General features: G+C 48.0%; 1 protein-coding gene across 17 annotated transcripts in view; it reads left to right on the forward strand.

The window, feature by feature from the left end:
* LOC101940198 (butyrophilin subfamily 1 member A1-like) overlaps window positions 1-27348 on the forward strand; it is a 181211-nt gene that overhangs the window by 23806 nt on the left and 130057 nt on the right. For 6 of the 17 annotated variants that reach the window (XM_065564698.1, XM_065564699.1, XM_065564697.1 and 3 more), the window contains 5 exons: window positions 4633-4749; window positions 6415-6762; window positions 8859-9140; window positions 10611-10715; window positions 11368-11388. The exons of 2 other annotated variants lie outside the window; for them this stretch is intronic. In XM_065564698.1, the coding sequence (XP_065420770.1) occupies window positions 4633-4749; window positions 6415-6762; window positions 8859-9140; window positions 10611-10715; window positions 11368-11388 (873 nt within the window). Of the gene's footprint in view, window positions 1-4632; window positions 4750-6414; window positions 6763-8858; window positions 9141-10610; window positions 10716-11367; window positions 11389-12183; window positions 12205-17814; window positions 18074-18269; window positions 18380-27348 lie in introns of those variants that run through there. 9 more of the 17 variants (XM_065564702.1, XM_065564703.1, XM_065564712.1 and 6 more) reach the window with 8 other exon arrangements.

Raw genomic sequence — 27348 nt, forward strand, 5'->3', positions numbered from 1 at the left:
AAAGGGGCCTAGCCTGGCCCTGCCCACTCCACTTGCACTGCACCCGGAGGCAGCTGGCTCCGCTCTAACCACGGCTCCTCCCCCACCCCCATCGCTCGCTCCTCTTGGCCGACTGACATGGGCTTCTCTCTGCACCCTGATCTCTTCCCCCCCCCCCAGTTACTGGAGAGCTGGTAACACTAATTGTCACACCCAAAGGGGATGGGCCGGGAGAGTCCTAAAATCAGAAAATAAACCAGGCTATACTATATATTGTTTTGAGCCCTCATGTTTTGGAGGATCAATTTCATGCTTTTTGATTGTGATGCATGATTTTTAAGTTCTGGGGTTGGCAACATGGGGGCGGGGACAAGAGAGGCTGAACCAGAGGGAACAGAGAAAACGAAAGGAAAAGATAAAGTAAAACAAAATAAAAATAGTCCTGAAGAAAGGATGAACATTAAATATAAAAACAATGACAGGAAAAAACACTGAAGAGGGGAAAGGAACCAGGTGCAGCAAGAAAGGAAGGGATACACTCGGGGAAAGAATGGAAAACATGAGGGGGAATGACCTGTGACAGGGATCAGAGAAGAGTGGAAGAGACACAGAAATAAACAGAACGGGGAGTACTTGTGGCATCTTAGAGACTAACAAGTTTATTTGGGTATAAGCTTTCATGGGCTAGAACCCACTTCATCAGATGCACAGAGTGGAACATGCAGTAGGAAGATTGTATGCACTCTCTCTCTCTCTCTCTCTCTGAAAAGGTGGAGGTTGCCATACCAACTCTAAGAGGCTAATCAATTAAGGTGGGCTACTATCAGCAGGAGGAAAAAAAACCTTTTGTAGCGATAATCAGGATGGCCCATTTCAAATAGTTGACAAGAAAGTATGAGTAACAGTAGGGGGAAATTTAGCATGGGAAAATAGATTACAGTTTGTGAATAAAGACTGGGAGTGACCCAGCCACTCCCAGTCTTTATTCAAGACTAATTTAATGGTATCCAGTTTGGAAATTAATTCCGGTTGAGCAGTTACTCATTGGAGTCTGTTTCTGAAGTTTTTTTGTTGAATAATTGCCACTTTTAAGTCTGTTACTGAGTGACCAGAGAGATTGAAGTGTTCTCCTACTGGTTTTTGAATGTTATGATTCCTGATATCAGATTTGTGTCCATTTATTCTTTTGCATAGAGACTGTCCAGTTTGGCCAATGTACATGGCAGAGGGGCATTGCTGGCACAGGATGGCATATATCACATTGGTAGATGTGCAGGTGAATGAGCCCCTGATGGTGTGGATAATGTGACTAGGTCCTCTGATGGTGTCACTTGAATAGACAGAGTTGGCACTGGGCTTTGTTGCAAGGATAGGTTCCTGAGTTAGTGTCTTTGTTGTGTGGTGTGTGGTTGCTGGTAAGTATTTGCTTCAGGTTGGGGGGCTGTCTGTAAGCGAGGACTGGTCTGTCTCCCAAGGTCTGTGAGAGTGAGGGATCATCCTTCAGGATAGGTTGTAGATCTTTGACGATGCACTGGAGAGGTTTTAGTTGGGGGCTGAAGGTGACGGCTAGTGGCGTTCTGTTACTTTCTTTGTTCACCTGTCCTGTAGTAGGTGACTTCTGGGTACTCTTCTGGACACCTTAAAGACTAATGATTATTATGACAGCTCTTGAGCAGTTCTCAAAGAGCAGGAAGCCGAGCCTCTTCAAAATTCTGATAGCCTTCAGCCAGACTGGGGCACTTGGAAATCTGAGCCTGCTGCCACCAGCACTGGCACACTAGGGGGATGTCTACACTATGAAATTAGGTCGAATTTATAGAAGTTGTTTTTTAAGAAATCAATTTTATACAGTCAATTGTGTGTGTCCCCACTTAAGACCGTTAAGACCATTAACTCGGCAGAGTGCGTCCACAGTACCGAGGCTAGCGTCGACTTCCGGCGCATTGCACTGTGGTAGCTATCCCACAGTTCCCGCAGTCTCCGCTGCCCATTGGAATTCTGGGTTGAGATCTCAATGCCTGATGGGTCAAAAACATTGTAGCGGGTGGTCCTGGGTACATGTCGTCAGTCACCCCTCCCTCCATGAAAGCAATGTCAGATAATCATTTCTTGCCTTTTTTCCTGGGTTACCCGTGCTGACGCCATACCATGGCGAGCATGGAGCCCGCTCAGTTCACCATCACTGTATGTCTCCTGAGTGCTGGCAGACGCGGTACTGCAGTGCTACACAGCAGCAGCTCATTGCCTTTTGGCAGCAGATGGTGCATTACGATTGGTAGCCATCATCGTCGTCTCCTGGGTGCTCTTTTAGCTGACCTCGGTGAGGTCAGTCAGGGGCGCCTGGGCAGACATGGGAGTGACTCCAGGTCATTCTCTATTTAAGTTTCGTCTCCTGGAGATTCAGTCCTGCCTGCAGTCATACTGCACCGACTTCTGGCGAGCAGCCAGGAGACGACAATGGCTAGCAATCGTACTGCACCGTCTGCTGCCAGCTAAGATGTATAAGAGAGATGGAGTGGATCAAAACATTATTCCTGACCTTGGGTGAATTATTAACTGCAAAATGATCCAATAATCCCAGGATAAATGTGGTCTTACCCTGAATATAAACTTTACTTTTGAATTATATATAACCTCTGTCCTTCATGCCCTGGGAGATTTTTTTCAAATGTTTGGGCATTTCGTCTTTTGGAACGGAGTTCTGATAGCACGGATTCGATCAGATCCCGTACCTCCCATTTGGTCCATGCTGGAGCTCTTTTGTGATTCTGGGACTCCATCATGGTCACCTCTGCTGATGAGATCTGCACTCACCTGCAGATTGCTGGCCAAACAGGAAATGAGATTCAAAAGTTCGCGGGACTTTTCCTGTCAACCTGGCCAGTGCATCGGAGTTGAGAGCGCTGTCCAGAGCAGTCACAATGGAGCACTCTGGGATAGCTCCCAGAGGCCAATACCATTGAATTGGGACCACACTACCCCAAATTCGACCCAGCAGGGTCAATTTCAGCGCTAATCCTCTCGTCGGGGGAGGACTACAGAAATCAATTTTAAGAGCCCTTTAAGTAAAAAAACCCAGCTTCGTCATGTGGACAGGTGCAGGGTTAAATCGATGTAACACTGATAAATTCGACCTAAACTTGTAGTGTAGACCAGGGCTAGGAGGGCTTCTTTGGAAGAAGATCCTTATCTCCAAACCGTAATGTGGGTGTGATAGGGACTGAAATCACACAGCATTCCTGTTCCTTTTCTACTTTCCCTTTCTATCTTGGTGAAAGCATCAAGAAAGACACATTTCACTTCAGTGACCAACAAAGAATAAATACCATTTTCGCAGAAATATGCAAGGAAAGACTGGAATTAATCTCTTTGTCTCTGTAATGTTTTATTAAGAATTAATTTTGTAGCCTCATAACCAAAATAGTCACTGACAATGCAAGATAACTAGAGCAGTGGTTCTCAAACTAGGGCCGCCGCTTATTCAGGGAAAGCCCATGGCAGGCCAGGCCGGTTTGTTTACTTGCTGTATCCACAGGTTCGGCCGATCGCAGCTCCCAGTGGCCGCGGTTCGCCGCTCCAGGCCAATGGGAGCTGCAGGAAGCGGCGCGGGCCGAGTGATGTACTGGCTGCTGCTTCCCGCAGCCCCCATTGGCCTGGAGCAGCGAACCGCGGCCACTGGGATCTGTGATCGGCCGAACCTGCGGACGCGGCAGGTAAACAAATGAGCCCGGCCCTCCAGGGGCTTTTCCTGAACAAGCGGCGGCCCTAGTTTGAGAACCACTGAACTAGAGGAGAATGGATGAGGATTTTAGAAAGCCTTGGAATACCAGGAAGATATTAAAACTCTTCCAAAGCTTATTCCCAGGATTTATCAGGTAGGTGAAATCTGTCACTTGAATACCATCTCCCTTGTTCTTTGATATTTCCTAGTAATTATTCCTGACCTTGGGTGAATTATTAACTGCAAAATGATCCAATAATCCCAGGATAAATGTGTCTTACTCTGAATATAAACTTTACTTTTGAATTATATATTCAAAATGATCTATGAGCTATTTCCCCCTCTCCTTTCATTGTCATTTAATACCAAACTATTGTGGTTATTTGATTTAAGAATTTATTTATTCCCTTTTATATTTTATTCAAGAACGCTGGACCTGATCCTGCTCTCAATGCCTTCAAAGGGAGATTTGTTATGAATTAACTAACTGTATATTTCTGTTTTGTAAAGTAAGTTACAACTTGCAACTCCAACTTTATGGGAAGTGTCTTTCTCTCTTGTTCCCGTTACTTGATAATTCTGTTTATGGGATTGAATCATTTTGCCTCTGATACGTTGAAAGAAAATAAATGGGTAAAAAAAAAAACCCCAGTAATCTGCCTGTGTCACACACACACACACACTGTTTTTTATTCCTTAAATTTTTTTCTCCATTGTTGGAATTACTATCAGTTTTTACACTGTTCTGACTTATTTTTTTAATGTGGATTTTTGAAGGGATGTTCTAACTCTGTAATATGAAAGGGTTCACTTAATAATGTATTTATTCCTTTTTATTTAATGTGTCCTTGTTAATGTTTGACTTTAATGTTAATCAGTGTGTTATGCTCATTATGATGAGGTTTTTTTTCCTTTTCCTTCCTGTTGTCTAGATCAAGTTACAATGAAGATGAAGATTCTCTCATTCTGCCACAGCTCCAGAACCAGCTCTCCTCTCCCTGGTTTTATTATTTTCTTCCTTATTTGTTATGTTCACAAGATGGAATCAGGTAGGAATCCGCACTGTGTCTGCTGCTTCTTAGAGGATTTATTTAGGCCCCTGAAGTGTCTTAACAACGTGCTTCACTCAGAGTCAATATAACTACTCACAGTGTGTAAACATTACCCCACAGCAAGCAAACACCTTCATTATCCATTGTTTGCTCTGATTGTGTTGCTGCTGCTGGGTTATTCTATTTCCTCATGGAATAGTGCACACATCTGTCTTTTAAGAGATTGTCAAGGTTCCCCAAAGCATTGGATAGACACTTATTGAAGAGTTTAATAATAACAATAAATAATAATAAAATAAATAAATTGACTTAGTGGGTTTCAGATGTAAAAAAGATCAGAGCCATAATTTGAGACTCCCATGTGCCCAAAAACATAAGAATCAAAATATATTGATGTTACATGACTTTTTTATTGGGCCTGTTAGCTAATATATTAGATGTAGTATACACCATGTTATTAGGTATTATGAGCACGGTAGCCCTATAATATACATGATAGAAGTGTTGGGAAGTTAACTGAATGTATTATGCTCTTCCCACAATTCTGTTCACCGATATCAACTATCCTGCCAAACTTTACAAAGCTGAAGTGAGTGTTCACCATAGAAAATAGGAAGTCTATCAAAGCCAAGATACATGACTGGTGTGTCCTAGCACTGGTTGGGATGTACCTCCACACCGGCCTGGTATAGAAAGTGGTGTCCAAAACAGAGATAAGGAAGGTAAAAAACAACAAGTTAAGGAACTGGTGGCTTGGATCTTGGGTGATGTATAAAGTGTTTTCTCACTAGTGAATAGCCCTGGTATAAATATAAGTGCATTTTGAGGGGGTGTATTTTTGAAGCACACCTTCTGTGTAAGGTGAGCATGCTGCAAAATAAGAATTGCTTCCCAGAAGGACAGTATGTTTGTCTCCTTTTCGTAGTGCACTGTTTTGTCTTTAGCCAAGAATTTTGGCTAAGTTTGGTTATTTGTCTCTTGTTCATATGAAGTACTGAACCATAATAATCCAACAATTGGCTCTAGCAATAGGGCTATATCTCAGAACCACCGTGGTGAAAGAACTACCAAATATGGCCCACTAACCCTACCCTTATTCCTGGTGAGGCCCAGCAAATTTCATGGCAAGGTCAGTAAGCGTGTCAGTTTGAGATCACTCAGAAACATGGGCTGTTAAATAGTAAGCTTGTCTCAACTATACACCAAAAATCTCCATTACCATTTCTCTGCCTCAGTTTCTCTGGTGTGTGACTTTGCCAGGGACTGAACACACCCGTCTTCAGCTTCCCACCCCGTGTCAGCACTGCGTGCCTGTGCCATGCACTGAACCTACCAATTCTCCACTCCCCACTCTCTGTCCCATGATCTGTGTCTGGGTCATGTGCCAAGTTTGCCTGTTATCAGCATCACACCCCAGCTCTGTGCTGTGTGTCTGTGCCATACACTGAGGCTGAGTGTTCTTATAACAGAGCCCCCATCCTGCTGCCCATGAGCGCTGCTCTCAAACATTCAGGCTGAAATGTTCCATGCCGGGTGTCTGTCTCTGGCTGAACTTTTTGGAAAGTTTGTCTGATATGGAACCTGTTGGATGTGTCCTTCATATCAAATTCCCTCTTTCCTCTGAGCTGCTTTTCATTGTTGTTGTCCTGGTGCATTTTCCAGCAAAGTTCACAGTGATTGGACCCCCTGACCCTGTCACTGCCATCCTGGGTCAGGAAACTGTGTTACCCTGTCACCTGTCCCCCAGGATGAGCGCTGCAAACATGGAGGTGAGATGGTTCCGATCTCAGTTTGCATCCTTTGTGCACCTGTATCGTGATGGGAAGGATCAGTATGAAGGGCAGATGCCAGAGTATCAGGGAAGGACGGAGCTTTTGAAAGCTGGACTCACAGCTGGAAATGTTCCCTTGAGAATTCTCAATATCAGACGTGCTGATGAAGGACTATACCTCTGTTTTGTTCAAGACGATCCTATTTATGGAGAAACTGTATTGGAACTGTGGGTAGCAGGTCAGTAGCTTGTAACAGTTTTAGCTGTGTGTGGTCTGCAGGCTTTATTCTTTCCTATTACAACAACTGTGACTCCCTGCTTGTGAAATATTTCACAATAGCACAGTGTATCTAACTTCCAGCAAACAGCCACTTTCATACCAGGAAAATATGCTGGAAACTTTCCCAACATGTTGTTAAAAACATTTTTAGGATGGCCAAGGCACTTTCTTGCCCAATCTTGACTGACTGCAAAGTGTTCTTTAGTTAAGAAGGAAAAGACTTCTGGACAAATATGGCCTTCCAGTTGCTCTGCAGTCATTTCTAGGATGTGTGGCTAAGGTGGGACTGACAGACTTTTATGGCTTTCTCATTGGTTCACTGTTGGTTGTTACTCATGAGTGTAGTTAAAATCAAATGCAGTGTTCTTATTTATTGAGACTGTATGATGGTGGTGGTGGGTGTGATGGCTTCCCCCGGGGTACCATTTGGAACTTGTGTACAGCTGATCCCTCTGTCTCACCAGTCTGGGTTCCCTCTTGCACTGTGATGTTGTGACAAGCTGCAAAGCCCTCCACACTTGCACTCACACCAACATCCACAGGCAGGGACCACACCCATCTTTGTGCATGAATGCATCTGGCCAGGCACTCATGAACCAACAATAGTGAGGCTTCAGCCAAAACACGCCCCAGCTCCCCAACCTAGGACCCTGGAGCTGTACCATCCTGCCCTGGTCAAAAGCCTGACCAGTAAAGATTATTACAATTACCCTCTTCGCCCCCCCCCCTCGATTTGGAGAGGAATATACACAAAAACCTTTGTTAACTGAGCTGAGACTTCACTCAAACCACACTATTTTAGGTAAAAAATATATAAAATAGATTTATTAACTACATAAAGATAGATTTTAAGTGATTATAAGTGATAGCAAAGAGATCAAAGTTGATTATTAAGCAAATAAACAAAAACCCAATCTAAGCTTAATATACCACAAAGGATTTGAATCAAAAAGTGTCTCACCCTGTTAGATAGTACAAGCAGTTTATAGATGTTTCATACACAGGCAGGGTTTCCATCTTTCCGACCTGGAACCATCACTTCCCCAGTTCAAAGTCTGTGCTCTTCCAGAGCTATATCCAGGTGTTGAGTTGTGGGGCAAGTGAGACCCATTGGTGATGTCACTTTCCCCTTTTACAGTTTCTTTTATATGGCGGGACCCCTTTGTTCCAAGCCACGTTCCCAGCCCAGTTTGTGGGAAAATACAGGTGTCAAAATGGAATTCAGTATCATGGGTCTAGTCACATGCCCCTGAATGCTTGATGAGTCATGGCAGCCATTATCCATAGGCTGTCTGAAGTGTCCCCCAGTGAGGACAAGACTTTTCCATGGCCCATTGTTTTCACTGATGGGCCATTAGCACTGTCTAGCTTCTTCACTGTTGTATCTGAAAGGCTAGTTGCGTGTGTTACCCAGAACAAGCACATTTGAAATACAGATGGATAGTCAATATTAATAACAAAAATGATACATGCATACAAATACGATAATCATTCAGCCAATCATAACGTTTACATTGACGCCTTACTTGACACATGTTGTACAAGATGCAACATAATTTATCATAATCATACCATAATCATATTACTATGGTGGCTATGGAGTGCAGAGTGTCCTAGTGGGGAGGGGAAATTATGCATTTATCACTCTTAGACAAGACTGAGCATTTTCCCCCTGCTGCTTTAACACTTTCACCATGAACCAATTAGATTTTTTAAAAATAAATATATCTATCCAATTCCCTAATGATCAGGTTTTCTAAAGTTCAGATCCTATTCAGTTATCTACATTATAATATCTCCAAAGGTGTCAGCACTCAGTTGCTCCTTTGTTGAGATGACAATATCTCCCACTGACCCAGTGAAACTATTTTAAATATTTGTTCAAATTTGTGTGTGTCCATGAGTATTGGGATTTCAGACATTCCAGTATTCATTTATGCCTTCTACTGACTACCCGCATGAATTAGTGCTGTCTAGTGTGAGTAAGGGATCCACAAACTGTCCCTTCTGCTTTATTAACATATGGAATTGACACCTTTATGTATTTTCCCTTAGGTCTGGGCTCTGCTCCTCTTATCTCTGTGGAGGGTCACCAAGATGGAGGGATTCGGGTGGTTTGTCAATCAGCTGGTTGGTACCCAGAGCCTGAGGTGCTGTGGAGAGATCTCAATAGGCAACATTTACCATCACTCTCTGAAACAACATCCCAAGGCGATAACGGCCTGTTTGAAACAGAAACTGCTCTCATTGTAAAAGAACATTCAAACCAAAACTTGTCTTGTTGCCTCAGGAACACCGTTCTCAATCAAGAAAAGGAATCAGCAGTTTATATAGCAGGTCAGTTACCATCCAAATCCCACACTGAACTCACCACCACTAGAAACGAAACAAAACTTAGGAAGAAAAGAACTGAAACATGTGTGTTGGCTATTTCATAATCCACGCACAAACACAGAAGATAGTGTCTTTACAGGATTACATTTTAAGCAATTTTATTCCCTTAATTGTGAGTATTCAGACTATCAACATTTTGAATTTCATGTACATTTAATTTTAAGTTCGACTTTCCTGATATTCTAGTACACGCGCACGCACACACACACACACACACCTTCCAACCTTTCACTCAATCCACTGATGCAGTAGGTTCCTGTAACCTTAAATTCACCTTAATGATTTTTTTGAATGTGGAAAATTTTGTACTCTGGCTTGACTGTGATCTGTAGAGCCCTGTAAACCCACAGACATCTGCTTTATATCCACAGATATCCTCATTTTGGGGGATTGCAGATTGGGTGCGGATACTAATTTTGTGTCCACACAAGGCTCTAGTGATCTATTCACTTCACCGACTTCATTACTTTTGTGAAATGTCACCTAAGTCATGTGATGTTGTTTTTACTGACATTCCATGGGACTTGGGCTCCTTAATTTACTTTTGGCCGGATCCACAAAAGGACTCATTTTACCCCTTGTCTACACACAAAGGATGTACTGATTAACTAGTTAATGGATGACACCTGCTTGTGTGAACATTTCTTGTATAAGTTTCCGAGTGCCCTAAATAGATTTAGCTTCAATCAATTCCTTATCGACTTCAGCTAAATGGAGATAGAGCACTAAGAAGCTGATTTATGGTTTAAGGTTTTGTTCATCAATTTATTTAAATTGGTGCAACACTCCTACGTTGTCAACCCTTGAACCAATTGAAGAATGACCCCATAAGAGGGTTGCCCCAGGTTCACTAAATCAGAGCACATACCATGTGCGGAAAAGACATTAGGCACATTTGAAAATTCCATCCTGTTTAGATGACCGAATCACTGTGAACACAAGAACAGCAAATGGAAATTAGTTAATTTGCTGCACAAGTGTGCGGACAAATTGTGATTATGGTTTTTCCCAATATTAGGGGGTAACTGTGGATTTTTCAAAAATATGCTAATTAAACTGGCAGTTTCTGAATATTGCTTACTGCTAAGGGCCAAATTCTTTTCTGGTATAACCCTGTTAGAGTCAATGGGGTTTTATGAGCAGAGAATTTGCCTCTGATCTCTGTGGCCCTCTGAATAGCAATGAATCAAATCAGGGCTGTGTTTTCAAGGATAAATCAGTGGTAAAGCTGTGTTGATTGGAGCCGTATTTAAAAACAGTTTCTGGTCTTTTGAGTAGTGTAGACATGGCCATTCTTTCACTCTTAGCTCACACAAATCCTGCTGGGCACTATTTATGTATTTGTATGAAAAAAAATCTGCTTTTAGTCACCACTTCCAAACTAAGGCAAGCCCTGGGTGTTTTGTTTTTCAGATTCCTTTTTCCCGAGGGTGAATCCCTGGATGGTGGCTCTGAGTGTGATCCTGGTGGTTTTGTTTGGTTTCATTGGCCTCACTGTTTATCTGTTTAAAATGAAAGGTAAATATCAGAGGGAGAAATATACTGTAAATAAAGGTTTTTTTCTAATAAATAAATAAGGGCAATTTAGGGATTTAACATGAAAAGAATGTGTGATCTGCTGACCTGGTCTTAAATAAAGAAGAATGGATGTGAATGTATTGATAGAGGGTGGGGGCAGAGGTGCAGAGGAGAGTCTGAGACAATAGAACGGAATCGGATCATAGCAGATACATCTCTGTTCTGCTTGGTCCTCCATCTCCCTCTCTTCCCAGTTCTCAGGCAGCTATTGCTGTCTGTCTCTGGTCCCACTTGAGAGAAGGTTCTGCAAAGCCGAGCCTCTCCTATTTCACCTCATCTCTCTCGCTCTTTTTTGTTGTTGTTGTTTTTTGCTAATAAAGCGTAATGCACCTCGACATTACAGTGATAGGCCGTATAGACACACCCCTGTCGTAAATCAGTAAAAACCATACCCATGATCATATAACTCAGACACAGCTGTCCATGCCCTGCTGAACTTCATCCATAAAAAATACCAGCCCAATTTCCAAATAAATTGGACTTTTCCCTCCATGCTCCTAATGAGTTTTGTACCTATAGGATGTAGCCTTTTAACTCTGTTTCATGAAGCAAGGCAATGAGAATAATTTATATTTATTTCTGTACTTTTCAGAGAAACTTACTGAAGAAGTTGGTAAGTTTCAATTTCCCTTTTTCCACAAATAGAATTTTTGACCATGGCTACACAATTGTATATGGGCTTCTTGGATAGATAGAAGGGAGGAGAGTCTCAGACAATAGAACTGAACCAGAGAATCAGATCATAGCAGATACATCTGTGTTCTGCTTGGTCCTTCATCTCCAGGGCCGGCTCCAGGCACCAGCTTAACAAGCAGGTGCTTGGAGCGGCCAAGGGAGAGGGGTGGCACGTGCGGCAATTCGGCAGCAGCAGGTCCCTCATTCCCTCTAGGAGCGAAGGACCTGCCGCCGAATTGTCACCGCCGATCGCGATCACTGCTTTTTTTTTTTTTTTTTCCTTGGGGCGGCAGAAATGCTGGAGCCGGCCCTGTTCATCTCCCTCTCTTCCCAGTTCTCAGGGGGTTATTGTTCTCTGTCTCTGGTTCCACAGACAAGGTTCTGCAAAGCCTAGTGTCTCATATTTGTACTCTCTTTTTTGCTAAAAAAATGTCTTGCACCTCAACGTTACGGTGATAGGACCAATAGAAATGCCCCAGTAATAAATCAGTAAATAAACACATTTCTTCTTCAGTTAGGAAAAAAAATCATATCAACTGTCACATAACTCAGACACAGCTGTCCATTCTCCGGTTCACTTTATCCATAAAGAATATCTGCCCAATTTCCAAATAAATTGGACTTGTCCCTCCATGCTCCTAATGAATTTTGTACCTATAGGATGTAGTCTTTTAACACTGTTTCATGAAGCACGGAGAGGAAAATAATTTATATTTATTTCTGTATTTTTAAGGGAAACTTACTGAAGAAGTTGGTAAGTTTTAATTTCCCTTTTTCCACAAATACAATTTTTGACCACAGTCACACAACTGTATATAGATTTGTTGTTTTCTCTGATTTATTTTTAATTCTCTGTGTTTGTCAGGTTGAGGAGGGTTGATGTGTGTGTAATAGGTTGGACCATTTTAGGGCCTGTTTGGATGTTTCCAGAGACCCATTCCCCTTAAAAGTCCTTCCAAATAGGGGATTGGATTGACATAGCTACATGTCTGAGGGGTGTAAGTTTTCAGCACAGATATGCTCTCAGTCTCAGAGTCTTTCAAAAGAATCTACAGAGATCTGGCTTGTTCAGGAAGGTGTGATGAAGTGGGAATTTTCTGTAATATTTTTATGAAACCTGTGTGTACCTCAATTTCTGCTATATGGACATTGTTACCCAATGGAGGGAAAGGACTGTTTGCGCTCTGGGCAGGCTAGGCGACATAAGTATGGGTGTTGCTTAGCTGTCTGGGTCTAAGTCCCCATATCAATGGAGACAGAGGTGAAAGTGGGCCAATGTGGGCCAGTGCGGCACTCTGCTAAGAGACGGCTGTCGGACCGGACCGCACACAGCTGACTTTCGCCCCCCCTCCCCCCGTCAGCTGATGGAGGGGAGCAGCAAAAGGGGCAGCTGCCCTGGGCTCCGGCTTTGGGGGCCCCCACGGGGCTCAGGGCACCCCAGGAGATTAGCAGGGGTGGGGACCTGGCGCCTGTTGGTGCCTGCTTCTTTGTGGAAGGGACAGGGCAGCCCATTAGGGTTTGGAATTTTTCCAACAAAGGTTGTAGCTTCCCCTCCCCAGCCCCACGGAATACCCTAAGGAAGTTGTCTTCCGCCAAGTGGCTCTGTTGCAAGAATCCGCTCCCCTGAGTTCCAGCAGCCTTCCTCCTGGTCGCTGCCCCCTCCTGTGACAACCTCTCCCTTTGAAGATCATTTCTTCCAAGTGGAGCAGGCCCTGTAGGAATGAGGTCACTTGAGCACAGAGGAGTTTTTGTCTCTTCCCGAATGGGAAGGGGCTGTGCCCCAGGACAGGGTGTGTTACCCCAAAGTTTATAAAACTAGATTAAGTCTAAACTAGATAAACTTCACACCAAAATGTTATTGGGGGTGCGTTTGTGGGGAAGCAATAGAAAAAAGGAAGTTGAATACAAATAATCACCCAGCCTTAACTTTGTATTGATGATAAAGAGAAAGAACATATAAGGGAAAGAAAGCTCATAAAAAAATTTGATATCTATTTCTGTTTATGTTTTAGTGGAACGAGATCTAGAAATTGGTCAGTGTTTGTACACAATTGAATCCCCCTGTAGAAGTGTAATAGAGTCATCGGTGGGTTAGATGGCCGAGTGGTTAACACACTTAGTGCCCCCTCACAGTGGGCAAATCTTTCAGTTCTGGCCCTCTTTTAATCAGAGGGGCAGGGAGGTGGGTTTGTTTAGTCTGGAGAAGAGAGGACTGAGAGGGGACATGATAACAGTTTTCAAGTATATGAAAAATTGTTACAAGAAGGTGGGAGGTAAATTGTTACCATTAACCGCTGAGGATAGGACAAGAAGCAAGGGGCTTAAATTGCATTGAGGGAGGTTTAGGCTGGACATTAGGAAAAACTTCCTAACAGGCAGATGTGGAGATTAATGGAAGGAGGAGGCACATGTCAGAGCCCATGGGGGGCTCATGTTAGCGCCCTAGTGGGACTCTGGGTGATTGCTACTTCCCACCACCCAACACAGATGTAATGAGGTTGAGTAGTGTCTGCAAACGAGAACGAAACAACTAATTATTCCTCAAGAAAGGTTTTTAATGACTTACGACTATAAAGGCAACACAGGCAGAATAAGAAAAACAGAATTAAAGACCAGCACTGAGTGAGGATTAATACAAATGGCAAGTATCAGAGGGGTAGCCGTGTTAGTCTGAATCTGTAAAAAGCAACAGAGGGTCCTGTGGCACCTTTGAGACTAACAGAAGTACTGGGAGCATAAGCTTTCGTGGGTAAGAACCTCACTTCTTCAGATGCATCTGAAGAAGTGAGGTTCTTACCCACGAAAGCTTATGCTCCCAGTACTTCTGTTAGTCTCAAAGGTGCCACAGGACCCTCTGTTGCTTTTTACAAATGGCAAGTTATACTGGAGGCAAGCACACGTACAAGTAATATTATGCATTAACTATTAATTCCTATAAGAACATACATAAAAGGCAAATTATATTGGAAATATGACAGGTTTCAGAGTAGCAGCCGTGTTAGTCTGTATCCGCAAAAAGATGCATCCGAAGAAGTGGGCTGTAGTCCACGAAAGCTTATGCTCTAATAAATTTGTTAGTCTCTAAGGTGCCACAAGTACTTCTGTTCTTCTTTATATTGGAAATAGTTACAAGCACATGCAACGCTACTAATTTTGATTGCCTAGCAACCTTGCATGTACTGTAACCACATCCAACAAACACACCTTTACATGTGATATTAATACATTGATTAACCATATTTTACTAACCTTAACCTATCTATAACTTTATCTAACAACTTATAAACTTTTATTGCCCTTTATGATAACTTGATGATAACTTATACTGAAGACAGGCACAGCAACTTGCAAAGCCGCTATGATTTATAAACTACTAACTTTACCAATGCTATACCCGTTTCCAGCAAGGCACAAAGCATATATAGTTACTATATATTGATTAACTATTGACTACTACTATTTTTAAACAACTTAAACTTAACCTATAGTATTAATACAGATTTAAGATTAACTAGCTCGAGCATAACCAGACCTTTTTAGTTTAAAATCTTACCCTGCCTTTGTCCAAAGATACATTACCTTTAGTTGACCATTTCCTGCACTGGCCAGGCACAGATAGTCAGTGAAGCACAAGTCCCTTTCTTTCAGGGGGTGTATGTGAGCCTGACAAAGAGCGATTTCTTTTAGGTCAACACACACACACACACACACACACACACACACTTGCGTCTCTGCATCTTATTTATACGGTATTTGCTGGCCGTGTTTCAAAACAGGTCAACCAATCTAGGTGGCCAAATGTTCTAGGGTGGCATTTGCGGTTGTTTTGAACTTATGAACTGTGCATCTGTGCTCTTCTCATCTCTTTTTTATGCGGCTAATTGTGGGCAATTTTCTAGACTCAAAAATGCTCGAATCAGCTTAAAGAGATATTTGGTTGCAGAGCATAGTAACCACAAGTCTGTATCTACCTTTACAGAGTTTCCTCTTTAGTCTATAAAGCTTCCTAGATAGATTTTGCTTATGCTTGCAGGATTCTACCGTACTCGCTTCTTACAACTTCCAGAAGGTTGAGGCCTAACAGTACTTGACAAGACTTATACACATTAATGACAGCAGAGTAGGTAATAAATGAAATGGAATAAAGGAGGATGTAGAATCTCCTTCATTGGAGTTTTTTAAGAGCAGGTTAGACAAACACCTGTCAGGGTAGTCTAGAATAGATAATACTTAGTCCTGCCACAAGTGCGGAGGATTAGACTTTCAGTCTAATGATTCTATGAGTCTAATAGAATCACAGAGTTTAAGACCAGAAGGGATGACCAGATCATCTAGTCTGACATCCTTAAGAGGAAAATGAATAGAAATAGTTTCTAAACCTTAATTATCATATTGATGATAATGAGAAATAAAAAAAAAAAAAGGGAAACTCCTAACATACAATATGTGTCTTTCTGTTTAATTTTTAGGCAAACGAGATACAGAAGTTGGTAAGTGTCATTATCCTTCTTCTGACATGTGGGAGTTTGTTTAATTGTTGTGGAATTGTTCACTTTTCAATGTTTTACACTTTCGTTGCAACATTTAGCCTGATTTTGTTTGTTTGCATGTTTGCTTTTTTAATTATTGTTTCTTTTTGGTTGGGGGATTACAGTAACATGATAAAATGTGGGCAAGCAGTAAATTGGATAGATTACAGACCAAAATTTAATTTGAAAAACTGATAAGCAATAGAGTCACAGAGTTTAAGACCAGAAGGGCCCACTGATCCTCTTGTCTGATGTCCGGAAGAGGAGGCTGATTTCTCTCACCCTTTACTGTCATATTGATGATAAAGAGAAATAAAACATAAGAAAATGTAAATGCCTAACAAAAATATATATTTATTTCTCTTAATTTTTTTAGAGAAACGAGATAAAGAAATAAGTAAGTGTCATTGTCCTTCCTGTACAGTTAGTCATAGTGTTTAAGACCAGAAGGGATGACTGGATCCTCTAGTCCAGAAGTCTGCAGACTGTGGGGCAGGCCCCTGGGGCATGTGGAGGAATGTTCAAGCGGGCACAGGGCTGGATTTACTCTTCTGCGGGCCCAGGACTATTAGAGTTTGTGGGGCCCCTAGGCTCCGGGGTAGAGCCAAAAATGTGGGATTCAGAGCGCTGGAGGTGGCGGTGGATTGGGGCAGGGGGTGGGTGTGGGTGTGGAAGAGGGTGAGGGTGAGGGCTCCAACTGGGGGTATAGGCTCTGGGGTATGGATGCGGATGAGGGCTTTCAGATGCAGGAGGGGGCTCCAGGCTGGTGCCAAGGGGATTGGAGTGTGGGAGAGGGCTCAGGGCAGGAGGTTGGGGGTGTGGGGTCAGGGAGGGAGTTAGGGTATGGGAGGGGGCTCAGAGTTGGGGTGGGGGGCTGTGGTTTGGGGCGCTTACCTGGGACAGCTCCCTTTTGGTGGCGCAGGACCCAGGGAGGGGGGGCAGGTGGCTCCGTGCGCTGTCCTGTGCTCGCATGCAGGCACCGCCCCCCACAGCTCCCATTGGCTGTGATTCCTGGCCAATCCAAGCTGTGGGGGCGGCGTCTGCAAGTGAAGGAAGCGCATGGACTGAGCTTTCCGGCACTCGCAGCTCCAGCCCAGTGTGGGAGTGGAGAATGGCATGCCAGCATGCAGATCCACCTCCCCGCCAATGCCAGGCTGGGCTAGAATGCAGGGACTTTAGTGGCTGCAGCCCACGGCGCTGGGCTAAGGGGGCGTCACAAAAATATCTGCACTTTTGGTGGTCTGGAGATCTTTTAGCGGGGCCCCCGTTTGCCTGGGGCCCTGGGCTGCAGCCCCTAAAGCCCCTTTCTTAATCCGGCCCTGAGCAGGTGCAAGGCAGGGTCCCTGCCAGCCCCCATGGGGAGAGGGGAGGGAGCCCCACCCAGCCCTGCTCTGCCCACAGCCCAGATCCAATCCCATCTGCAGCTGTGCTCCGCCCTCTAACCCCCCATCAAGCTCTGGCTCCTGCCACAGTTCCAGTCCTCCCCTTGCTCCGCCCCCAGGCCAGTTCCTACCAAATTCCCTCTCCTCCCCCAGGCCAGCTCTGCCTCTAGCCACAGCTCCTCCCCCATCCCCAGTTCTGCACCCAGCTCCGCCTTCAACCCAAGAGCCACTGCTGAGCCAACTGGGCAGTAATGGGGGGGGGGAGTGCACAGACAGATTCCATTACTCAAGAGGGGAGTGATGGGAAAAGTTTTGGCACCACTGGTCTTGTCTGATTTCCTGAAGAATAGAAGTAATCTGTCTTAACTGTCATAGTGATGATAAAGAGAAATAAAACTTAAGAAAAGCAAAACACCTAACAAACATTTTGTGTCTGTCTGTTTGAATTTTTAGGCAAACGAGATATAGAAATTGGTAAGTGTCATTCTCCATCCTCTGAAAAGGATTTTTTTTTTTTTGTAATTGGATCTTCATGTGGCAGTTTGTTTAAATATTGTGGAGTTCGCTGTAAAATTTAACTTCTACGATTTTGTTGTAATATGAAACCTCTTTTTTAGTTTACTTGCTTTTTATTATTATTCTTTTGTGGAAGGGTTAGTGTAATTGTATCAAATGTGGGGAACCACTAAAGTGGAGAGATTTCATACCAAAAGCTAATTTGAAAAACTGAGATGCAATAGAGTCAGAGAGTTTAAGAGCAGAAGGGACCACTGAATCCTCTTGTCTGATGTCCTGAAGAAGATGTTGATTTCTCTCAGCCTTTTCTGTCATATTGATGATCAAGAGAAATAAAACATAAGAAAAGGGAAATGCCTAAAAAATACCATTTATTTCTCTTTCATTTTCAGAGAAACGAGATAACGAGATAAGTAAGTATCATTATTCTTCCTCTGAAAAGAAACTTTTTGTACCAGTTTGGACTCTCATGTGGCTGTTTGTTTAATTGTGGTGGATGTGTTTGCTTTTAAATTTAAATTTTAAAATTGTTGCAATAGAGAACCTTTTTCATTTGTTTGCTTCATGCTTTTTATTATAGTTATTATCATTCTTTTCATGGTGTGTGTGTGGGTTTTTTAATGAAACTTCATGAATTGTGGAGTTAGAATAAACTGGATGAATTTCACACTAAAAGCTAATTTGAAAAATTGATAAGCAATATAATTAGGGTTACCATATTTTGTGCCTCCAAAAGGAGTACACTCCACGGGGCCCTGGCCCCGCCCCCAGCCCCGCCCCAACTCCGCCCCTTCCCCAAAGTCTCCGCCCCCTCCCCTGCTTCCCGCGAACATTTGATTCGCGGGAAGCCTGAAGCAGGTAAGGGGGGTGTGGGGGGAGGAGGCGCGGCCCAGTCTGGCCCCCCCGGCGTCTCCAGCCTGGGTCGGCTCGGGCCCTGGGGTGCCGGCCCCCGGCCGAGCACCCCCGGCCCCCCCAGCACTGCCGGTCCCTGGCCCGTCCCCGCACCACCAGCCCGTCCCCCGAGTGCCCGGCCCGACCCGGCCCCTCACTGCCGGCCCGTCCCCCGAGCCCCCAGCGCGTCCCCCGAGCCCCCGGCCCGACCCGGCCCCGCACCGCCGGCCCGTCCCCTGAGTCCCCGGCCCATCCCCCGAGCCCCTGGCCTGGCCCGGCACCGCTCCGCCGGCCCGGCCCCCGAGCCCCCGGCCTGGCCCGGCACCACACTGCCGGCCCGGCCCAATTTTCCCGGACATGTCTGGCTTTTTGGGATTTCCCCCCGGACGGGGATTTGGAGCCCAAAAAGCCGGACATGTCCGGGAAAATCCGGACGTATGGTAACCCTAATATAATAATAGAATCACAGAGTTTAAGATCAGAAAGAATGAGTGGATCCTCTTGTCCAGTGTTCCAAAAGCTGTGGGGTGTGCCCTGCTAGGAGTGCACAAAGGAATGTTAGGGGGAGGGGGTACATGGCAGGGCCCTAGCGAGCTGCCATGGGGAATGGGGAGGTAGTGCCACCTAGCCCCTCTCTGCCCCAGCTCCAATCTCATCCCAGCTTCACTCGGTCCCCTGCTCCACCCACCGGCCCAGGTCTGGCCCCAGCTGCAGCTCCACTCCACCCCCTGCTCTTCCCCAGCCCAGCTCCCACCCCAATTGCAGCTCCACTCCCCCGCCTGCCCTTTCTCCACCCCAACTCTGCCCTCAATCCCTCGCCACCCCCAGCCCAGCTCCACCTTTATTTCCAGCTCCTCCCTTATCTCCAGCTCTGCTTTCAGCCCAAGCTCCTGGACTCAGCCAACTGTTGTGTAATGGAGCAGGAAGGGGGGCCTGAGACAGACTCCATTACTGGTGAGTGGGGGTGTGACAGGAAAAGTTTGGGCACCACTGGTCTAGTCTGATCTCCGTAAGAGGAGTTTGAATAGAAATAATCTCTCAGTCTTAACTGTCATATTGATGATAAAGAGGAGTTTCCCTTTTCTTGTTTTATTTCTAACAAACGATCTGGGTATTTCTGTTTAATTTTTAGGCAAACAAGATATAGAAATTGGTAAGTGTCATTATCCTTCCTCTGACAAGGATTTTTTTTTTTTTTTGTAAGTGGATCTTCCTGTGGGAGTTTGTTGAAATGGTTTGGAGTTGTTTAATATTAAATTTAACTTTTACAATTTTGTTGCAATACGAAACTCCTTGTTTGTTTACTTGCTTTTTATTATTATTCTTTCTTGTGGGCTTTAATGTAATTGTATAAAATTTGGAGAAGCACTAAATCGGATCGATTTCACACCAAAATGTAATTTGAAAAACTGATAAGCAATAGAGTCACAGCGTTTAAGACCAGAAGAGAGCCCTGGATCCTTTTGTTTGATGTCCTGAAAAGGAGGTTGATTTCTCAGCCTTCACTGTCCTATTGATGATAAAGAGAAATAAAACACAAGGAAAGGGAAACACCTAACAATAATATCGATTTATTTCTCTTTAATTTTTAGACAAACGAGATAAAGAAATAAGTAAGTGTCATTATCCTTCCTATGACAAGAAACATTTCATACCAGTTTGGATTCTAATGTGGGAGTTTGTGTAGCAGTGGTGGAGGTGTTTGATTTTAAATTTAACTTAAAATTGCTACAGTAGGAAACCTTTTTTGTTTGCTTACTTTGTTATTATTATCAGTCTTTTGGTAACGTGTGTGGGGAGTCAACTTTAATATAGCTTTATAAAATATGGGGAAAGACTAAACTGGATGAATTTCACACCAAAAGTTAATTTGAAAATTTGATAAGCAATACAGTTATAGAGTCATAGTGTTTAAGACCAGAAGGGATGACTGGATCCTCTAGTTTAGAGGTCTACAGACTGTGGGGCAGGCCCCTGGGGCATGTGGAGGAATGTTCAAGCAGGCGCAGGGCCGGATTAACTCTTCTGAGGGCCCAGGACTATTTGAGTTTGTGGGGCCCCCTAGGCTCCGGGATAGAGCCAAAAATGTGTGATTCAGAGTACTGGAGGTGGCGGTGGATTGGGGCAGAGGGTGGGAGTGGAAGAGGGTGAGGGCTCCGACTTGGGGTGTAGGCTCTGGGGTATGGATGGGGATGAGGGCTTTCGGATCAGGGCCGGCTCCAGGCACCAGCGCTCCAAGCATGTGCTTGGGGTGGCACTTTCCAAGGGGCGGCACTCCAGCCCCCCACCTTTTTTTCCCTTGGAGCGCAAAAAGCCGGGAGCCGGCCCTGAACCAAGATGTTCCCTGTCAGCTGAGACTTTCAGGCTGCGCTGGAACTGACGCTGCAGTTCTGGCTGCAGTCACTAGATGGCGCTCATGGCAGCCAGAGTTGCACAGGCTGGACGGCAGTTCCGGCTGCCCGGCCGCTGGAGAGCCGGAGCGTCATCCCCGGAGCTGAGCCCGGCTGCGGCGGCGAGAGGGGCTCAGCTCCGGGGGATGATGCTCCGGCTCTCCAGCGGCCGGGCAGCCTGAACTGCAGCCCAGCCTGGGTGTGAGGAGCCGGGGCGGGAGGGAGGGAAGTGGGCCCGGGATGCAGGGAGAGGGGAGGGGTCCTGCTGCCGCTGCTGCTCTGAGTCTCCCCAGGGCGGAGCGACGTTTCCCTGCCCGAGGGGGCTGTGCAGGGCGCTGCCAGGCTGGGCAGGGGGCGCGGATCCCGGCTCATGCACTGCCAGGGCGAGTGGCTGGACAGCCCGAGCTGCCAGGGATCTGCTGCTGCCCAGTGGCGTGACCAGGTCCTAAGTGCAGGGGGAGCAAACCTAAAAAAGGTGCCCCCCTTGGCTCCTCCTCCGGCTGCTCAGCACCTCCCCCCCTTGGCTCCTCCAGCCACGCTGTGGCCATGCTGCACCCCCCCCTCGGAGGGGCTTGGTCCGGGGAGAGGGGGCCAGGGGTGGGCTGGTGGCGAGGGCTAGCTGGGGCTGGCGGCTTCTCACGGCGGATCAGGAGGCACAGCCTTCGGGGAGGCCGGAGGGCTCCTCATGGCAGAGGAGGGGGGAAAGCCGCACCGCTCCGGCTGCGTTTCGGGAACCGGGGTCGCCGCCCTGGGGCCTGAGCCGCTGGGGCTGGGGGTGCTCGGCCGGCGCCGCTCGGCCAGGGCCGGAACTGGGGCTGTCGTCCTGAGGCCCACACTGGGCCGGGCCGGAGCCGAGCCGGACCAGAGCCGCCAGGGCCGGGAGCAGGCTGGTGCGCTCGACCGGAGCCGCCAGGGCTGGGGCCAGCGCCGAGCCAGTCCGGAGCCTCCGGGGTCGGGCCAAGCCGGGCCGGCGCCCCAGGGCCCGAGCTGAGCCGGGGCCGCTGGGGCCGGCTGGAGCCACTTGGCCGGGGCCAAAGGGAGCCGCTCGGCTAGGGCTGGACTGGGCCACGCCGCACCTCCCCGGAGCCCTCCTTCTCGTGTCCCCCCCACTGCCCCAGCTTACCTGCTGCAGCCGGCCTGCCCCTGCTTGTTTTCAGTCTTCCTGCGAACATGTGATTCGTGGGAAGCAAGGGAGGTGGAGGAGTAGGGGGGAGGAGTGTTCAGGGGAGGGGAGGAGGGGGACATGAGCTAGGGGAGGGGTGCACAGCTGCGCGGCCCTTTTAGGCACCGCTTTTGAAAAATGTGATGAGAGGAAGCGGCTGCTTCCCCTGCACCCGACTAGCTACGCTAGTGCTGCCGCCCCCTCCTGCCCCCGGACCCAGCCCACTGCGCACCTCCCCCGCCTCAGCCCCGTGCTGCCTGCCCTGGGCAGGGAGAGGCAGAGCCTGGCTCCGAGCGGGGCAGCGGGGGATACTGCCCTGCCGGGGGATCCCTGCGGCTCAGGCACCTGGGGGTCAGTGTCTGTCCTCTCAGCTCTGCCTGCACGGGGCTGGGGAAGCAGCTGTCAGCACCTGCCCCTCTCAGCCCTTGCACCCCTCATCCCGCTCGCAGCCCCTCCACTTGTACCTCCCCCATCGCTCCTTCGCCGCATCCCTTCCCCTTGTACTCTCCCTTCACCCACACGTCTCCCCTTGTACCCTCCCCCAGCCCTCTCCTCCCCCCTTCCCCACACGTCTTCTCCCACAACCCTCCTGATACCCCCTCTCCTCCTCCACCCGCTTCCGCGAGTACATCACACCCCGCCTCTCTGCCACTGTAGAGCCCCCAAGCGCCCCCACACCCGCTCCTCTGCCTGAACCCTCTTTACTAGCTCCCCATCCCTTTCTGGGTACAAGGTTTGAGGGGTAGTCCCTATGCCTTCCATGTGCATTTGGAGCACTAAAGATGGGGTTGCGGGGGACGGGGGAGGGGGTGAGATTTATACTAAAGTGAAATAAAAATAGGAGAAATGGTTTGATCCCTACTGCAAGTGTAAACAGGGATTGCCGTGGTGAACGAGGTCACGTTTGGGGAGGGGAGCCCAGGGCTGGGGCAGCAGGGGGTGCAGGTGGGGGGGGGGAAGAGAGATCCCAGGGCTGGGGTGGCAGGGGGTGTGGGTGGGGGGAAGAGAGATCTCAGGGCTGGGGCGGCTGTGGGTGGGGGAGGGCACTGATGGGGGGGGAGAGCCTAGGGCTGGGGCGGGAGGCAGCCAAATTTTTTTTTTGCTTGGGGTGGCAAAAAAAAGCTAGAGCTGGTCCTGATTGTGAGGAACCTGCTACGCTAGGAACTCCCTCCCCGCTGCACATCCCCATCCCGGGCCAGTGAGGAGGCAGGGCCCAGACCCAGGGAGTGGCTGGTTCTTCGAGAAACAGCAGCAGGGAAGCCAGGCGCAGCAGGGAGAAATCCCCAGGGAACTGCAGACTGGGCAGGCTCCAGGAGGGAGGAGCTGGGAAATTGCTGGGGTGGGGGAGGGGAACAGGGTGTGTGCGTCAGTTCCCGCTCAAGAGGAGGAGGTTCCAGTCTTGAATATAACCAGCTCCCGGCCCCGCGCTGATTCATTGTTTTCAGCAGCGTCGCCTGTGGTTATGAACAGAAGCACTGCAAGCCCAGGACGGGACCAGGGCTCTGAGCTTCTCTCCGCTACGGACTGGATGCAGGGCCAGCTCTAGGCACCAGCGCTCCAAGCATGTGCTTGGGGCAGCACTTTCCAAGGGGCGGCACTCCAGCCCCTCCCCCCCTGCTTTTTCCCGCCTTGGAGCGCAAAAAGCCGGGAGCCGGCCCTGAACCAAGCTGTTCCCTGTCAGCTGAGGCTTTCAGGCTGAGCTGGAACTGACGCTGCAGTTCTGGCTGCAGTCGCTAGATGGCGCTCATGGCAGCCGGAGTCGCACAGGCTGGACGGCAGTTCAGGCTGCCCGGCCGCTGGAGAGCCGGAGCATCATCCCCGGAGCTGAGCCCGGCTGCGGCGGCGAGAGGGGCTCAGCTCCGGGGGATGATGCTCCGGCTCTCCAGCGGCCGGGCAGCCTGACCTGCAGCCCAGCCTGGGGGTGAGGAGCCGGGGAGGGAGGGAAGTGGGCCCGGGATGCAGGGAGGGGGGAGGGGTCCTGCTGCCGCTGCTGCTCTGAGTCTCCCCAGGGCAGCGCGGCGTTTCCCCGCCCGAGGGGGCAGTGCAGGCACCGCCGGGCTGGGCAGGGCGCGGATCCCGGCTCGCGCGCTGACAGGGCGAGTGGCTGGACAGCCCGAGCTGCCAGGGAGCTGCCGCCGCCCCCTCCTGCCCCCGACCCAGCCCGCCGCGCACCTCTCCCGCCTCAGCCCCGTGCTGCCTGCCCTGGGTGGGGAGAGGCAGAGCCCGGCTCCGAGCGGGGCAGCAGGCGATACTGCCCTACCGGGGGACCCCCGCAGCTCAGGCACCTGGGGTTCAGTGTCTGTCCTCTCGGCTCTGCCTGCACGGGGCTGGGGAAGCAGCTGTCAGTGCCTGCCCCTCTCAGTCCTTGCATCCCCCATCCCACTAGCCCCTCCACTTGTACTTCCCCCCATCGCTCCTTCGCCGCACCCCTTCCCCTTGTACTCTCCCTTCACCCACACCTCTCCCCTTGTACCCTCCCCCAGCCCTCTCCTCCCGCACCTCCCCATCTCCTGCACCTCTTCTCCCGCAACCCTCCTGATACCCCCTCTCCTCCTCCACCCTCCTCCGCGAGTACATCACACCCCGCCTCTCTGCCAGTGTAGAGCCCCCAAGCACCCCCACACCCGCTCCTCTGCCTGAACCCTCTTTATTAGATCCCCATCCCTTTCAGGGTACAAGGTTTCAGGGTTAGTCCCTATGCCTTCCATGTGCATTTGGAGCACTAAAGATGGGGTTGCGGGGGACGGGAGGGTGAGATTTATACTAAAGTGTAATAAAAATAGGAGAAACAGTGTGATCCCCATTGCAAGTATAAATGGGAATTGCTGTGGTGAACGAGGAGGTCACATTTGGGGGGGGAGCACCCGGCAAATGTGGGGGGAAGAGAGAGCCCAGGGCTGGGGCGACAGGGGGTGTGGGAGGGCACTGGTGTGGGGGGAGAGCCCAGGGCTGGGGTGGGGGGCAGCCAAAAATTTTTTTGCTTGGGGCGGCAAAAAACCTAGAGACGGCCCTGTTTCGGATGCAGGAGGGGGCTCCAGGTGGTACCAAGGGGATTGGGCTGGGAGAGGGCTCAGGGCAGGAGGTTGGGGGTGTGGGGTCAGGGAGGGAGTTAGGGTGTTGGAGGGTGCTCAGGGCAGGAGGCTGGGGGTGCGGGTTCTCGGAGGGAGTTAGGGTGCAGGAGGGGGCACAGGACTGGGACAGGGGGCTGTGGTTTGGGGGGGGCGCTTACCTGGGACAGCTCCCTTTTGGTGGCGCAGGCCCCAGGGAGGGGGGGCAGGTGGCTCCGTGCGCTGTCCTATGCTCGCATGCAGGCACCGCCCCCCACAGCTCCCATTGGCTGTGATTCCTGGCCAATGCAAGCTGTTGGGGCGGCGCCTGCAAATGAAGGAAGCGCGCGGACTGAGCTTCCCGGCACTCGCAGCTCCAGCCCACCGTGGGAGTGGAGAATGGCATGCCAGTGCGCAGATCACCTCCCCACCAATGCCAGCCTGGGCTGGAATGCAGGGACTTTAGTGGCTGCAGCCCACGGCCCCGGGCTAAGGGGGCCTTACAAAAATATCTGCACTTTTGGTGGTCTGGAGATCTTTTAGCGGGGCCCCCGTTTGCCTGGGGCCCTGGGCTGCAGCCCCTAAAGCCCCTTTCTTAATCCGGCCCTGAGCAGGTGCAAGGCAGGGTCCCTGCCAGCCCCCATGGGGAGAGGGGAGGGAGCCCCACCCAGCCCCGCTCTGCCCCCAGCCCAGATCCAATCCCATCTGCAGCTGCGTTCCGCCCCCTAACGCCCCATCAAGCTGTGGCTCCTGCCATAGTTCCAGTCCTCCCCTTGCTCCGCCCCCAGGCCAGTTCCTACCAAATTCCCTCTCCTCCCCCAGGCCAGCTCTGCCTCTAGCCCCAGCTCCTCCCCCATCCCCAGTTCTGCACCCAGCTCCGCCTTCAACCCAAGAGCCACTGCTGAGCCAACTGTGCAGTAATGGGCGGGGGGGCACAGACAGATTCCATTACTCAAGAGGGGAGTGATGGGAAAAGTTTTGGCACCACTGGTCTTGTCTGATTTCCTGAAGAATAGAATTAATCTGTCTTAACTGGCATAGTGATGATAAAGAGAAATAAAACTTAAGAAAAGCAAAACACCTAACAAACATTTTGTGTCTGTCTGTTTGAATTTTTAGGCAAACGAGATATAGAAATTGGTAAGTGTCAGTCTCCATCCTCTGAAAAGGATTTTTTTTTTTTTTTGTAATAGGATCTTCATGTGGCAGTTTGTTTAAATATTGTGGAGTTCGCTGTAAAATTTAACTTCTACAATTTTGTTGTAATATGAAACCTCTTTTTTAGTTTACTTGATTTTTATTATTATTCTTTTGTGGAAGGGTTAGTGTAATTGTATAAAATGTGGGGATTCACTAAAGTGGAGAGATTTCATACCAAAAGCTAATTTGAAAAACTGATAAGCAATAGAGTCACAGAGTTTAAGAGCAGAAGGGACCACTGGATCCTCTTGTCTGATGTCCTGAAGAAGATGTTGATTTCTCTCAGCCTTTTCTGTCATATTGATGATCAAGAGAAATAAAACATAAGAAAAGGGAAATGCCTAAAAAATACCATTTATTTCTCTTTCATTTTCAGAGAAACGAGATAACGAGATAAGTAAGTATCATTATTCTTTCTCTGAAAAGAAACTTTTTGTACCAGTTTGGACTCTCATGTGGCTGTTTGTTTAATTGTGGTGAGGTTGTTTGCTTTTAAATTTAAGTTTTAAAATTGTTGCAATAGAGAACCTTTTTCATTTATTTGCTTCATGCTTTTTAATATAGTTATTATTATTCTTTTCATGGTGTGTGTGTAGGGTTTTTTAATGTAACTTCATGAATTGTGGAGAAAGTCTAAACTGGATGAATTTGACACTAAAAGCTAATTTGAAAACTGATAAGAAATATAATAGCACAATCACAGAGTTCAAGATCATTTAAGATCTCTTTCATTTTCAGAGGAACGAGATAACGAGATAAGTAAGTATCATTATTCTTCCTC

This window comes from Chrysemys picta, chromosome 12 (genome assembly GCF_011386835.1).
Source record: "Chrysemys picta bellii isolate R12L10 chromosome 12, ASM1138683v2, whole genome shotgun sequence".
NCBI classification, from domain to species: Eukaryota; Metazoa; Chordata; order Testudines; family Emydidae; genus Chrysemys; species Chrysemys picta.